Source organism: Galleria mellonella, unplaced genomic scaffold, assembly GCF_026898425.1.
Source record: "Galleria mellonella isolate WM207_F2 unplaced genomic scaffold, CSIRO_AGI_GalMel_v1 utg143, whole genome shotgun sequence".
Classification (NCBI taxonomy): domain Eukaryota; kingdom Metazoa; phylum Arthropoda; class Insecta; order Lepidoptera; family Pyralidae; genus Galleria; species Galleria mellonella.
This window is the reverse complement of record NW_026441997.1, coordinates 1814474-1827716: the sequence shown is the minus strand read 5'-3', so window position 1 is coordinate 1827716 and position 13243 is coordinate 1814474. Positions and strand designations below refer to the sequence as shown.

Here is a 13243-nt window from a genome sequence, read left to right as displayed (position 1 = left end):
ACGCGTGTTTTCCAAGTCCTTAGGTATCTTACTATTTCTGATATATAATATTTATATATCTAATACAAAGCTATGAGAAACCGGATACACAATTCAAAATACACAAATCTTAAATAATTCTATCCTAAATCGTCTTGATAATGTTTATGTTATAACCCTAATACTAGTAAGTATACAAGGGGTGTTTATAATATACTGGTTCTTTTCTTTATGATGTTATTTATTAATTATATTAATTTTAAATGAAAAACACCAACCGTTAACGTGATATATTATATTATTATTCACTTATTTTTAATTTTCTTGTTAAAAAGTGCTATAAATTTCCAAGAAGGTTCATTTTTGAACAAGGAAGAAAGGGAATATTAGTAACGGAATTCAAAATCCCAGTTGCTAACAATATACTCTATCATGTCGACCTCTCCATGATTCCTCCTGGAAACTATCGTAGCTAATTCTTGATGAATTCATCACAATGTACCAACCGATCTGCTTTCATCCTGCCTCATTGACGCTCAACCAGCGTGTACCGATAGCGTAGGCGAAGTTAACATTCCATTTTCACCCATAAAAAAATACGAATGTATATAAATTTTATTTACTTTAACTAAAATTATCTATAACTGCAAATTTCTTCCCACAGTTCAGAACTCGAATGAGCAGACGGATAAAAAGACACCAGTAGCATAGAGAAGATAAGCACCATGGACACAATTAATAGGTTATTCTAAATAATACTTACATAAACATATAGCGGCTAAAAGTCGAACAGCATTTTGTGGCGGGTCACATTCAGGGTAAAATGGCTTGACGACATAGTGGCCGAATGTCAATGCGACAATAGCTTGTGTAGTCGGTCTAATGATGAGCAACGCAATCCAAAGTCTGAGAAAAGCTGGAAGAGGACCAAAGGCGGCGTAAATGTACGCATAGTCTCCCCCCGATCTGGTGATAGAGGTGCCAAGCTCCGCGTAGCACAGAGCGCCTAGTGTGGAAAGGAGACCACATGTCAACCATATTATCAGGGATGCAGCTACTGACCTGTTAACAATGAAAATATTGAATACAATTTAATATTCTAGTTTTTTTTTAATATCCTTAAATATACATTTGAATAAAAAACTTAAATATAAAATTTCTTTATTCTTCCATCATGTTTCTGTTATATTTGTGCAATAAAATTATTATTTATAAACAGCATTTTTTTATAAAAAAAAAAATCAACGACACAAAGTTTAATGCGAACAAAAAAGTTACACAAAATTAAATCATATCCTAATTTATTTCTATAGAACACTGATTGAAACTAACAAAGTTTAATTATTTTTAATAATACAATTGTGTTCTAAAAACATTTCTATTAAATAAAGAATGAAAACGAAGGTTTCCTTAAAGGTATTTGACCTCTATCATTAACCTCTATAATAATATTGTTTCATTGTCACGGTCAAAGAAAAAAATTCAAATGTCCATCATAGCCTCTCCTTTTTCTCTTCTTTTCATCTCTCTGACATGTCATAACATGGGATTGATAACACAACAGGTATATAGCTAAAGCTACAGTGTGCTTATTCATTTAAACGCGAAATAAAACACAAGAAATATCGTGCCCAAGAAAATAACGCAAATGAGATATATATTAACTATTACACTGTTTTGTCAGTTTCATTCAAACTAAGAATTTAGCACAAAAAAGAGACAAAACTATTTAATAGCTAAAATAATTTTATGAAAGGTTTGATGTTTTTATAAATAAGAGGATTAAAAATAATGTTTGCTGCATTATCGACACAAAATAATATTTGTTCACCAAAATCATTTTACATATAAAAAAAAGAAACTTCATCCGGTAATTAAACACCTGCATATAAAGGAGAAACAAATAAAAGTTGAAATGAGAACTATATCGGAGAATATGCTGTACCAATACGGTATATTAAATACGGTTACTTCTAATATCAAATCATTTATAAAAAGGTTTCGGTATCCGTTTGTCGGCCGTGTCGCAGTTATTAACTACTTATTATTAGAAATCTTGAAAGTTGATTTTTATACATCTGGGATTGGCTTACGAGTTAATGGCCCACCTGTTAGAAAGTGTTTAATTTAACCGTTGTCTATAAACATAACAACTCTATGGACACCACAGATTCGTACTATTATTTATCTATGCCGTTGACACTTCAGCAAAATATACATAGATCTATGTAGTCTTCGTTCTAGTAAAGTAACTAAAATTATTTGAATTCATTATTTATCGAAAACTATTATTACCTATTCCTATTATTAAATTATTTTACAACGATTTACCGGTTGAATATGGTTAGGTCGATTCATCATTTGTGTAACTGGAATTTTATATATTTATTGCAATAGGTTTGTTTTTTATTAATTAATGTAATATTTGTTTATTTTATGTACTTATACAGTATATCTAGTGTATCGATTGTGTTCTTTTTATTTCCTATGTAATGCAAATATAGTATACTGAATACCAATCAACGTATTGTTGATTTCGTCCAATATATTTTTTTACTGTAGATAAAAGGAAGCACATGGATGTAAAAATAACTTTGTAATGGCCACGGTCTACTAGATCTTAAATATTGAAGTAAATATGGAGTACCTAGCTGTCTATTATATTTTTAAATAAGGAAACATACGGTTACAAAATATATTTAAAGTGGTATTCCATTCATCAAATTTAGAGAATTCCAATTAACGCTATCAAGAGAACATTACCAACGCAATAAGGACCTAAATAGGTAACCATACAAATAATAGCTTGCTATGTAATTTTACTTTCATAAATTATCGCTTCAATAATCAAGTGATTTGAGAACTGGTGCAAGGTTTCAGACACAGATTTGATCTGTGAACAGGCAAAAGGTGAAGTATACTTTTCAAGTATGGTTTAGTTTGTAAATATAGTTATAAGTAGGTATTTCTGATAAGATATAAACAAATTATTAATAAATAATGTAATATAAAAATGGTTTTTGATGCTTTAATAATGACTGATGAAGCTTTATATCAATGATTGAGAATTATGTTGCAATAGAATATTAAATCGATCCTTTCATTTTGCATATTAGATATACGTACCTATAAATAGCCATATAATCATTATAGCTGGTGTATACCGGTCAATACCGACATTATCAAAACCCTACCTACACTTCTTTGCTTCCGCAATAAGAGGAAAACCTGGGACAATATTAATTTTACAGGAACACATTGTATTCCACACTTTAAAACACATAATGTAAGTACTACGAGAGTGCAAATAAGTTTATATCTATATTCTTATCTGTATTTTCATACCAAATTAGTTTTGTGACTTCAAGGCCGCGAAATCAAGTTCTCGATGCAATAAAAGAAAATAATAAAATAATAAGATCGGCATGGCCTTGTGTTTCACTTGTGTCCCAAGGCTGAGGTCGCGAGTTCATTCCTGGTTCACACGAAATCATATATTCTAATTTTAATCTGTCCGGCGATGACAAATATCGTAAAAGTACAAAAATCGCCGGTAGACACAGAAGCTAAACCTTTCCTACATAAAATTCGTTGTATATTTTTCCGTTTTTGTATAACTACACTTACCTTTCATTTATTCCTTAACAGTGACAATGAATACATTATTGTTATAGATAAATTAACAAATTCTAAAGGCACAAGTATATTCAAGGTTTATTGGTCTTATAAAAATCAACACTTATATATACTAGCATAATAATAAGTGCTACCGTTGCCGGTGAAGCAATTTATTCTCATATTTGTCCCCTGCAGTGGCTGGCATTAGGATTAAGCATGTTAAAACAATCTACCTTGCCCCTATTACTAACTGGAATGTTAATTAATGTAATATTTTCTATAACATACAACAAATAGGTATATAAGCACTCACTGCTATTTTTTTTTTCTTAGCATTGATTATCAGTATCATAATATAAAAGGATATTTCTTATCCTTTTAATTACATACATACATAATCTTCGGTATTTCATTTACCTATATTTTTATCATCCTGAGTTAGTTATTTTAACTCTGAGACATGATAGGTAATTTCCTTGAGAACAACTATTGTGAAAAATATTTTGTATACAGACAAATCTACTTTTTATTACATGTAACAATCTGATTTTAAAACTTTTTATTTGTGCCAAATGAGTAAGCTTAGACGTAACTTTGCTAGGTATTTTCCTAGACAAATTCATTATTTTTCCAATTTTCAAATTAAGTATATCATAATAATAAACATATAATTATTATATTGTAATTTTTATTAAAATGTTTATACTATATAAAATTTGTTTGAAGATAGCTGCTATTAGTTTTAGTTTCACATGAAGCTGCTATCGGTTTTTGTTTGAATTCATCATCCACAAAGTTTGTTGTTATCGAAATCAGAAACTGATGCGTTCAAACAAAAAATGCTCTTATTGAAATTATATCAATGTGAATTATCAAATTGTCCTTGATCACAGCACAACGATACCTACCAAATAAAAAAATGAACGTAAAAAAAAAAAAACGCTGTGTCCCACATTTAGAGAAAAAGAATATGAGGAAATTTAATGAAAATATTTACAGAACTATTTATTATTAACTTAAATATTAGAGTCCATGCGAAAATTATAAAACTTAACTTTCAGTGTTAAATACAATTATTAACGTATTAAAAACAATTTTTCAGTAAGTAGTATCCAGAGCGCGTATAATCACTTTTGGTTTTCAGTCTGTCTATTAACGAGACTTCATTAACAAATTTGCGGAACAAGTCACCGGAATAGTGGATTATCTATCAATGTAATCCTGTGTTTTTCATGATCTCGTATTTCAAATAATTCTATTTTTCTCTAACAAAACTTTTCTACCTTTACATCGCGATACTTCAATGTCGTTAGTTTCTTAAAGTTAGTCTCAAAATTCGCGGGTAGTAGGTAGGTCGCCAGATCAAATCTTTATAAGGTCATCGACAGAATTTGTGCCGGATTCCTACCACCTCTAACCCCGTTACCATGACATCTAACAGATAAATAATACACCTTTTGTTAAGGTGCTATTTTTCAATGCTATTATATATTCCATATAATTATTATATTATTATGACTCCAATGGTGCCGGGCTCAGTTAATACAACAGCAACTCCTTTTACAGTTGGTGGTCTATGAGTGATAAAAAAAATTAAATTATTGAATTTTACAATTATTACTAATATTATCATTTCCATTTAAAAAAAAATAATTTTTTTACATAATTATTTTATATTATATATTGTGCCAAATAAACTAAATAGCAAATGATTTTTCTGTAAGAAAGAAAGAAAGAGTCTTTCTTTATTTGTATTAGGTTGTTATTATAATCTAAGAATGCTATATATGTCATTGATTTAGGCATTATTTCGCAGAAATCCATATTTATAGTTAGTAAAATAATTCTAACCTAACAAAATTCTAAATTATTGCAGAACAGGAATTATGTTGAAAATATTTAAATATTAAATTATTTATTTTTTATTTTAAACTCTGATACAAATATATTAACATTATTTCCTAAATATGTACCATGAATTCATATACAGTTGCCGGCTCAAATACAAAAGTAAAAAGGCGCGAACTCAGTCACGTTACATACCCGGTATATAAAAACACTCCAGTTGGCGATATAAAAATCCCAGAACCAATAATAGTCCCAATAATTATTCCGACTCCATTGAACAACGTAATTTTACGTTTTAACACCACTTTCCCGTCGCCGGTTTGTGATTGTTCACCCATTCCGCAAAAAAATCAATGCGTACCGGTAATACGCGACGCACGTGGATTATCACGGTTTGTGCGTATTTACCGCACTACTGTCTGTTATTCACCAACAAACAGTACACCTCGAAATCTCTTACACGACTGAAGCACTTTCAGTTACCATTTTTACGATCGGCGAAACTGGAATAAAACTTGAGTGACGTCAGCCGACACACGACTGAAGCGAACAGTCTCTACCGCGCATGTAAGATTGTGACTGGAGACTGACGTTGAGCGCTGACCGCTCTATAGCCGAATTAAAGGCGTCACAAAATGCGTAATGGAAAGAGACGCACAATGTCACGAAAGCCCCCACTCGTGCCTGCGAAAGAGATAGAGCACCCCATAGAAGCTATCAACAAAGTAGTTATTCCGACGCCGGCAAATTTGGGATTATAATAAAATAATTTAACTTTAAATTTATATTCTAGATGATTATAAATCTATCAATAATAGCATAAGATGAAAATATTATTTCGATAAGATATGGGAACTAGACATTTCGTTACGCTACTTTTCCATGATGTAATAAAGTGCAGCAATTGCGTCTACCATGTTGAAAATTTATAGTTCTTTCATTGAGAATTTGATGCAGTTTTTTTTTTTTTTTTTATATAATATAATATATTATAAAATATATAGTCGGGATAATTTACTTCATTTTAACTACCGTTAATATACTTTTTGAAACTTTGAAAATGTGTCTTTCAAAACTAACGATTTTACCTTTAAATTCATAGATATGAAATTTATACATACTGTATAATTATACTCTGCGACAGTCACATTTAAATCAACTTGATTAGTATTTACGTGGACAACTCCGGACACAGTTAGTACCTACAATATCTACATGTATAATACACTGAAATTAACAAAGTTGAAAAGGTTTTTTAATTAGTATCTTTCCTTTATGAACCTTTAAAAAAATTAAGATTATGTTCTACAAAAAGGAAACAAACTTCAATACTAGTAAAACCAATTATTTTAAACTCAATTCCTGAACTAATTTTAATAAAAATTTTATTTGACCAATCTGAAAGTATATCCTTTCAGATAAAAAAAAATTGCTAGCAATATATCCAATCAAGTCGGCCTTCATGCGTTTCCTCTTAGAAACCATCGTAATTGATTTATTGTCGAAGTAATGACGATGAGAACTGAAAGAAAACTGACCTGTGTCATCCTCATCTATCATTATCTACTAGTACCCCGTCAGTATATACTGATAGTGCAGCAATTGCATTTTCATTAATTAAATACCATTCCAACTTAATTCATAAAAAACACCCAGATTCGTGTAAGTTTTACGAATGTAAATAAATGAATATTTTAACTTCCGTTATCTTTTTTTTAATAACATTTTTTAATATTATATCTACTTTGCTATACACATCTATAATGTATAAAAAGCAAATTTTTATACAACTTAGAATGGCAAACAAGCTGACGGGCCACCTGATGGAAAGTGGTAACCGGCGCCTATAGACATGAGCAGCACCATGGAAATAACAGAGCATACTGTTTCGCCCAAGATACCCCCCATGCGTTGCCATTCCAGAGAACTCAGGTGTTACTCCTCTGTACCCAGTAAATTCACGCCATATCTCACCCTTCAAACCGAAACACAGCCATGCAAACACAACTGCTTCACGGTTGAAACACGAATGGGACAGAGGTACCCAAGCAATCGACTTTTGTACAAAGTCTCCCTAAGCCATTCCATAAAACTAATGCTAGTTTAATATATTAATAGGGGATTAAAAAATTGACTTTTCCTAGAAAAAATAAATTATATTACCAAAAATATACCCCATACTGTGTAGTTTTTTTTTTTTTTATGAGTGAAAATGGTATGGTAACCCCGCCTGCGCTAACGGGATACGCTGGCGGAGCACCAGTGAAGAGTGATAGATGAGAATGAACAACTGTGTAGTACCATTGGCACAGATAGTGTTCTTTTTTTAAAAATTTTAATTTATTTTTATTTAGTCTTTTGTAATTAGAAAAAAAAATGTAGGAAAAAAGTTTTTTTGAAACCCTATTAATGAATACTAACACTAGTTTTAAGAAATAGGTTACATAAATTAATATACTGTATATACACGATTACCGTGTGAACCTTGCATAGAATGAGTCACTCCTTCTTTTCCGTGGGTGTCGTAAAAGGCGATCAAAGGCACTTAATGGTACCGAGGGTAGCGTTTCCTAAAAACGTCACCAAAGCCTAACTGCGATAGCCAACCCACCTGCCAAGCGTAGCAATTACTGGCAAAACTCCCCTTCTGGGGAGGGCCTTTATTCAGCGGTAAGCAGTTAACAGCTGATATGCACAGTTTGCAAATTCAAATACTCGTATATATCGAGTAGTCACACAGCATAATGTACTTCAAAAAAAGGGTAAAGAAGATGCTTCAGGGTCGGCAACGCGCGCGTAATGCTCCTGGTATTACAGGCGTTCATATGCTACAGTAACCGCTTACCTAAAGACGGGCCGTATGCTTGGTTATCTCCTCAGTGATATAAAAAAAATAACATGCACAAAAAATATAAACGAAATGCAAACCTGGTGTCTTTATAAATCACTCAAGAAATCGTTTATGCAATATTTTATTTAGTTTCGTAATTTGACTAATATTATCTCTGTAATTACAAATCTGAATGTGTTATATATACTTGCCTCTTTATTATTTAATCATGTTTTGAAGACATCGCGGGAGACATCCTGAAATAAATAACATGAATTTGCAGTAGCAGTGAGATGCGCCCGCGGCGCGGCGCTGCCGTCGCGCGCTTATCCGACGCCATTTTCACACTGTCCGTGAGCTTTCCCGCACCGAGGTACGTACGATTGTTTTCACCAAATGAAATAAATATTTACAGTATTATTTAATACATAATGTGATAGATTACAAAAAAGATTACAACAATTTGTAGTGTAATGCAATTTTTTAAAATCGCCTTTGAATACAAGAACATTGACCCTCGAATGTACACGTAATAGTCAGCATGTTTTTTGTTCATTATGATAATTACTGAATATAAAACAACTGAATGTATAAATTAATTAAACCTCTTAGTCTGTATTCCATTTGGCTGGTGAAAAACCACAAATTCATGTACTAAAAAACAATCAGGAGCTAATAACATCTAAATGTGAACAGAGGAATGTGACCGTCATGTTTCGGTTACATCAACGTACCTAGGTATCTAATATAGACAAGATATAGTGCACTATCTACCTATCTATTCGTAATAATTAGCCAGTGTTGTGTTCTGTTCGAAAGACGATCTATTTATGTCATCATGTCCTTATTTTTTTAATAGATCGCCAACCATCCCCCGCAGCGGCAGTGTTTCGAGACACGAGTCGTGTCGCAAGCTACAGTGCCCTTCGCACGTGCTGCCATCCTAACCGTGTCGATTAAATATTCACTGAAAATAAGTTATCATAAAACACTCCGATGACACTTATTCAAGGGGCTTGTGAAGAAAATAATAAACATATGGATGGACACCAGGCCAAGGAAGACAGCGGGAAATCCATTAGACCTGTTAGGAACAGAAGATATACACGGTCAGTATTTACAATTGGGTAATGAGTCATTAATCATTAAGTAGCTACTTTCGTTTTCAGTATGTAAGGATTAATTTTCTTTGTGAGTCAGACAAAGTAGAATGAGACATGAATATCGTTTATATTTTGTAATATCGAATACGTCAGTGTTAAAGCAAGTCGCTCGCATGTTAGCTAACTTTATTTTGACATGTTCGTTGTTTTTATGTTTTATTAATATAATCGTCTGTTTTAGGCGAAGCTTAGTTGCCGGTCAGAGACCTCAGAAGAGGCTCTTCACGCCAGAAATAAAACGTTACTTGAAAGATTGGTTGGTTAGACGTAGAGACAATCCCTACCCTAATAGAGAAGAGAAGAAATATTTATCCCACGAAACAGGACTAACATACATTCAAGTAAGTGCTATTCAATGTCTCACTAATGTACTTGATACCAAAGTAGGTATTTGCATATTTAAATATACCTAAACCTAAGTAAATATAACATTGTTACATTATACCTATATGTAGCTATAGCTATGATAAAAATAGAAAAAAAAATATTAAATAGAATATAAAATTATAAACAAAAATAACTATATAAATCTATGACAGTATTTCAATTTTGGAAAAACTACTGTACTTTTAACACAGATATCTAATTAGGGATATTGTATTTTTTTATCAAATAACATGTATTTCACGATTTTGCTTACCGACAACCTAATTGGCTGCATGCCAAGAATTACTTCTTGTGCATAAATAGTCACTACATTTGTCAGGGCTTTGTTACTGTTAGGTAGTGGTGATTGTTTTTCAAACATAACAGCAAAGAATCGTTTGGTATCTACCTACTTTGTTGCACAAAGTAAAAATCCAACCAAGAACATAGACTGATTGGTCATTTCTATAAACAAAACAAAAATAACCTACTCATGTTCCAGATGCTAATATTTTGAATTATGGCATATTGAATTAAAAAAAAATAATAGTGAGGGTGAGTTGAAGAGTCTGATAATCAAGGGAAATACAACGTGACATTTAAAAAAATTCATTCTTTAGTGTTCTGTCAATAAAATTATATATTTTCCCAAAAAAAATAGTCAAAAGAACGAAAAAGATTTAAGCCTCTCATTCTAACAAGACAGTTAAATTCGCCGTGTTAGTAAGGGTGGATCATAATAAAAAAAAAATTAAATCACCGCTTCTTATTTTGCATTGTTTTCTTTTTTAACCAATAAACCATACAACAAAGGGAGTAAATAAATAGGGTGTTACCAAATTTAGTAGCACCTTACATGAGCATAACAATAGAAATAGATTTTGACATCACTTAAAAAAATGCAATTCGTGAGCAGTTTGCTCGCCATAGACCATAAATAAATTGGAGAGGTACAAATATCCACCTATAGATAGGTGCATAAAACCTAAGCAAGTAAATAAATCATGTACAAGTTACGGTTTTACCATAATGACTATAATTCAGCAGTATCGAACTCAAAGAACGAATGCCCCAAGAGTGATCTTGTATATGCTCTTCTCACTTTATACTCAGTTAACTACAAAGAAAAATGAAAGAAATAAGAATATCCTTTAGCAAGCAGTGAAGAGTATAAAATAAATAACTTATTAGTATGGACCAGGTAAATTAAATACATATTTTTTTATCAATTTTCAGATTTGCAACTGGTTCGCTAATTGGCGAAGAAAACTTAAGAATGTCAACGCTGATCGTAACCAACACACCTGGGGTCATTTAATCCGTACGTATAATGACCGTGCGCAAGGCAACGTAGAGCAATTCAGTATCTGCTCGGACGACAGCATATGGAGCGAAGCTGGCCAGGCCAGTCCCAACGCAGAATCATTGGATATTGATAACGGGCTAACGAACAGTCCAGATTATATGACAGAATATCAACCAGTTGAATCGGACACATCCTCAACGTCCAAGGAGAAATACGAAATATATAACAATAATTCATACGTAGATGGTCACAATAATAATGAGTGTGGTGTGCCTATTACTAGTCCACTCCTTCTTAGTAAGTGGTTAGAGAGTGCAGCACGTTTCCAACCCAGTGAGACTAATTACTCTTGGTGGGCAGACGGGAAACGGCGAAAAACCGAGTCGAAGGTCCACAAGATAATTAATACGACACGACATGACCGGGACGAAGTAGAAGCGGCTGTAGCTCTAACGACTTTAGCTAGTGCTTCGAGCCGCCTTACTGCGCCCTGATCTGGTTTCAGAGAACAGTATTTGTTTTTATATTTCAATGCCTTTCGTACCTTATTTTAAGAGGTAACTAAATGAGTATTTTATATGCCTAGAAATAAGGCTTACTAATTGGAAGACAAAGCTGTAAGTTTGCAGATTTATTTTTTGAGATAAAATACGTCCACAGATCCTTATGTCATGATCTATATATATATATTATATGACCTTATGTAAGTCATCTCAATTTAAGTCATATATTTTTTAATTCTTAACTTCGAGGATTGGTAACTTTATCATTATCAAAGTAGGTACATAGAGACACAAACGTTCACGTTAAAGTACAAATTATCAAGGGCTGTCTCACTTTAAAGTAAATCTTTAGAAATTACACCAATAAAAACTTACCCACGAACAATAAATTTAAAATAGGCCGACAGCGGTTAAGATATATATGTAATATGGCTGTGTAATACGAAATACTCATAAAATATAAAATTACACTAGAACTAACTACCTATTCCAGGTAGTGAGTTTTTGTTAGATATACGTTTTGTAAGTGACCAAAGCACTAATAACAGTTACTACAAATACTAGATACAGCACGAATGAAGAAATAGGTACTACTGTATATTTTTATATTTCTGGTGCAATAAAGAGTTAAAAAAATACTACAGTGCGTCAGTGAGCTATTTACTTTCCTAAGTAGGTACATACATGTAACCTATTCTTTTGATTAGAATACCTTAAAATAAAATTTGACTGACAAGCATTCGTTTATAGATATATAATCTTTCCTTTAACGGCTGGGATTCTTTAAAGAGTTCATTGGTTGTCAATAAAGGTACACAATAATTTCAGTCAAAAAATAAATAAAATTTATACAACACACCTCATTATTGAACAGTCTTGCTCAAGTATTATTATATGTAAGCCTTTTATAGAAATATGATGATAATGACGATTTGATCTCCATTAGACATAATAAGCTGAACCTTACCAAAGAATGTGTTTAAAATTATAATAAAAAGAAATGTTTGTTTTAAAATGAATGTTGTTATTTTACTCTAGTGACCATGGACTTCCAAAATTAAGTGATACAACTGTATAGTCACAAATATAATAAGAGAGCAAAATACTTATAATTGATCAAGTGCTTTAATAATTTACTGTAACACAACAGCATAATTTAGGATTTTACTGTCAAAATAAAGAAGAACAATATATGCAACTGTATGGAAACACTAATGATTTCATATATTTTACTATCATACTGTTTCAACACAGTAAATAATGGTCTGTGATCCTTGCCTACTACAAAAAAAATTAAAGTAAATTTATAACTGATGACTCGTCTAACATATAGATGACATTTAGTAACAAAAAACTTAAGGAGAGATAAGTATTTAATAATCTAGTTTTGTGAATGTCACACTTACTTGCTTCCTAGAAGTTTGGTAAATTCAATAACTTCCTAAGTTGCATAGTTAGGTACTTTATTAACAATAAATAGGTCGACATTTCTGTGTGAACTTTACAGATGCAGGAACGAAATTACTTGTTTCATAAAAATTATTTGAGAAAGTAGAGAAAATCTGTTTACAGTGTGTTATCTGTTTTTCTTTATATTTTATGTGTAACTTTATGTTCGCAGCCAGATGGC

The 13243-nt window shown here is 31.8% G+C and overlaps 2 protein-coding genes across 2 annotated transcripts in view; one reads left to right on the top strand and one right to left on the bottom strand.

Moving 5' to 3' along the window:
* The window catches only part of LOC113516872 (large neutral amino acids transporter small subunit 2), a 26606-nt gene extending 20566 nt beyond the window's left edge, over positions 1 to 6040 (bottom strand). Inside the window, exons 1-2 of the mRNA XM_026901356.3 lie at positions 5641 to 6040; positions 743 to 1041 (exon numbers count right to left, since the gene is read on the bottom strand). Coding sequence (XP_026757157.2) covers positions 743 to 1041; positions 5641 to 5783 — 442 coding nt within the window. The 5' untranslated portion in view covers positions 5784 to 6040. The remainder of the gene's footprint in view (positions 1 to 742; positions 1042 to 5640) is intronic.
* LOC113516990 (homeobox protein Mohawk) lies at positions 2589 to 13243 on the top strand. The gene is made up of 5 exons (XM_026901503.3): positions 2589 to 2765; positions 8559 to 8648; positions 9135 to 9384; positions 9620 to 9779; positions 11041 to 13243. Exons 3-5 carry the CDS (start codon positions 9272 to 9274, stop codon positions 11602 to 11604), a joined length of 837 nt encoding a protein of 278 aa, XP_026757304.1. The 5' UTR covers positions 2589 to 2765; positions 8559 to 8648; positions 9135 to 9271; the 3' UTR covers positions 11605 to 13243.

Coding starts and splice junctions, on each gene's coding strand:
- LOC113516990 (XM_026901503.3), top strand. CDS start 9,272: ATGACACTTATTCAAGGGGCTTGTGAAGAAAATAATAAACATATGGAT. Junction 9,385..9,619: donor AGGAACAGAAGATATACACG/GTCAGTATTTAC, acceptor CGTCTGTTTTAG/GCGAAGCTTAGTTGCCGGTC. Junction 9,780..11,040: donor CAGGACTAACATACATTCAA/GTAAGTGCTATT, acceptor ATCAATTTTCAG/ATTTGCAACTGGTTCGCTAA.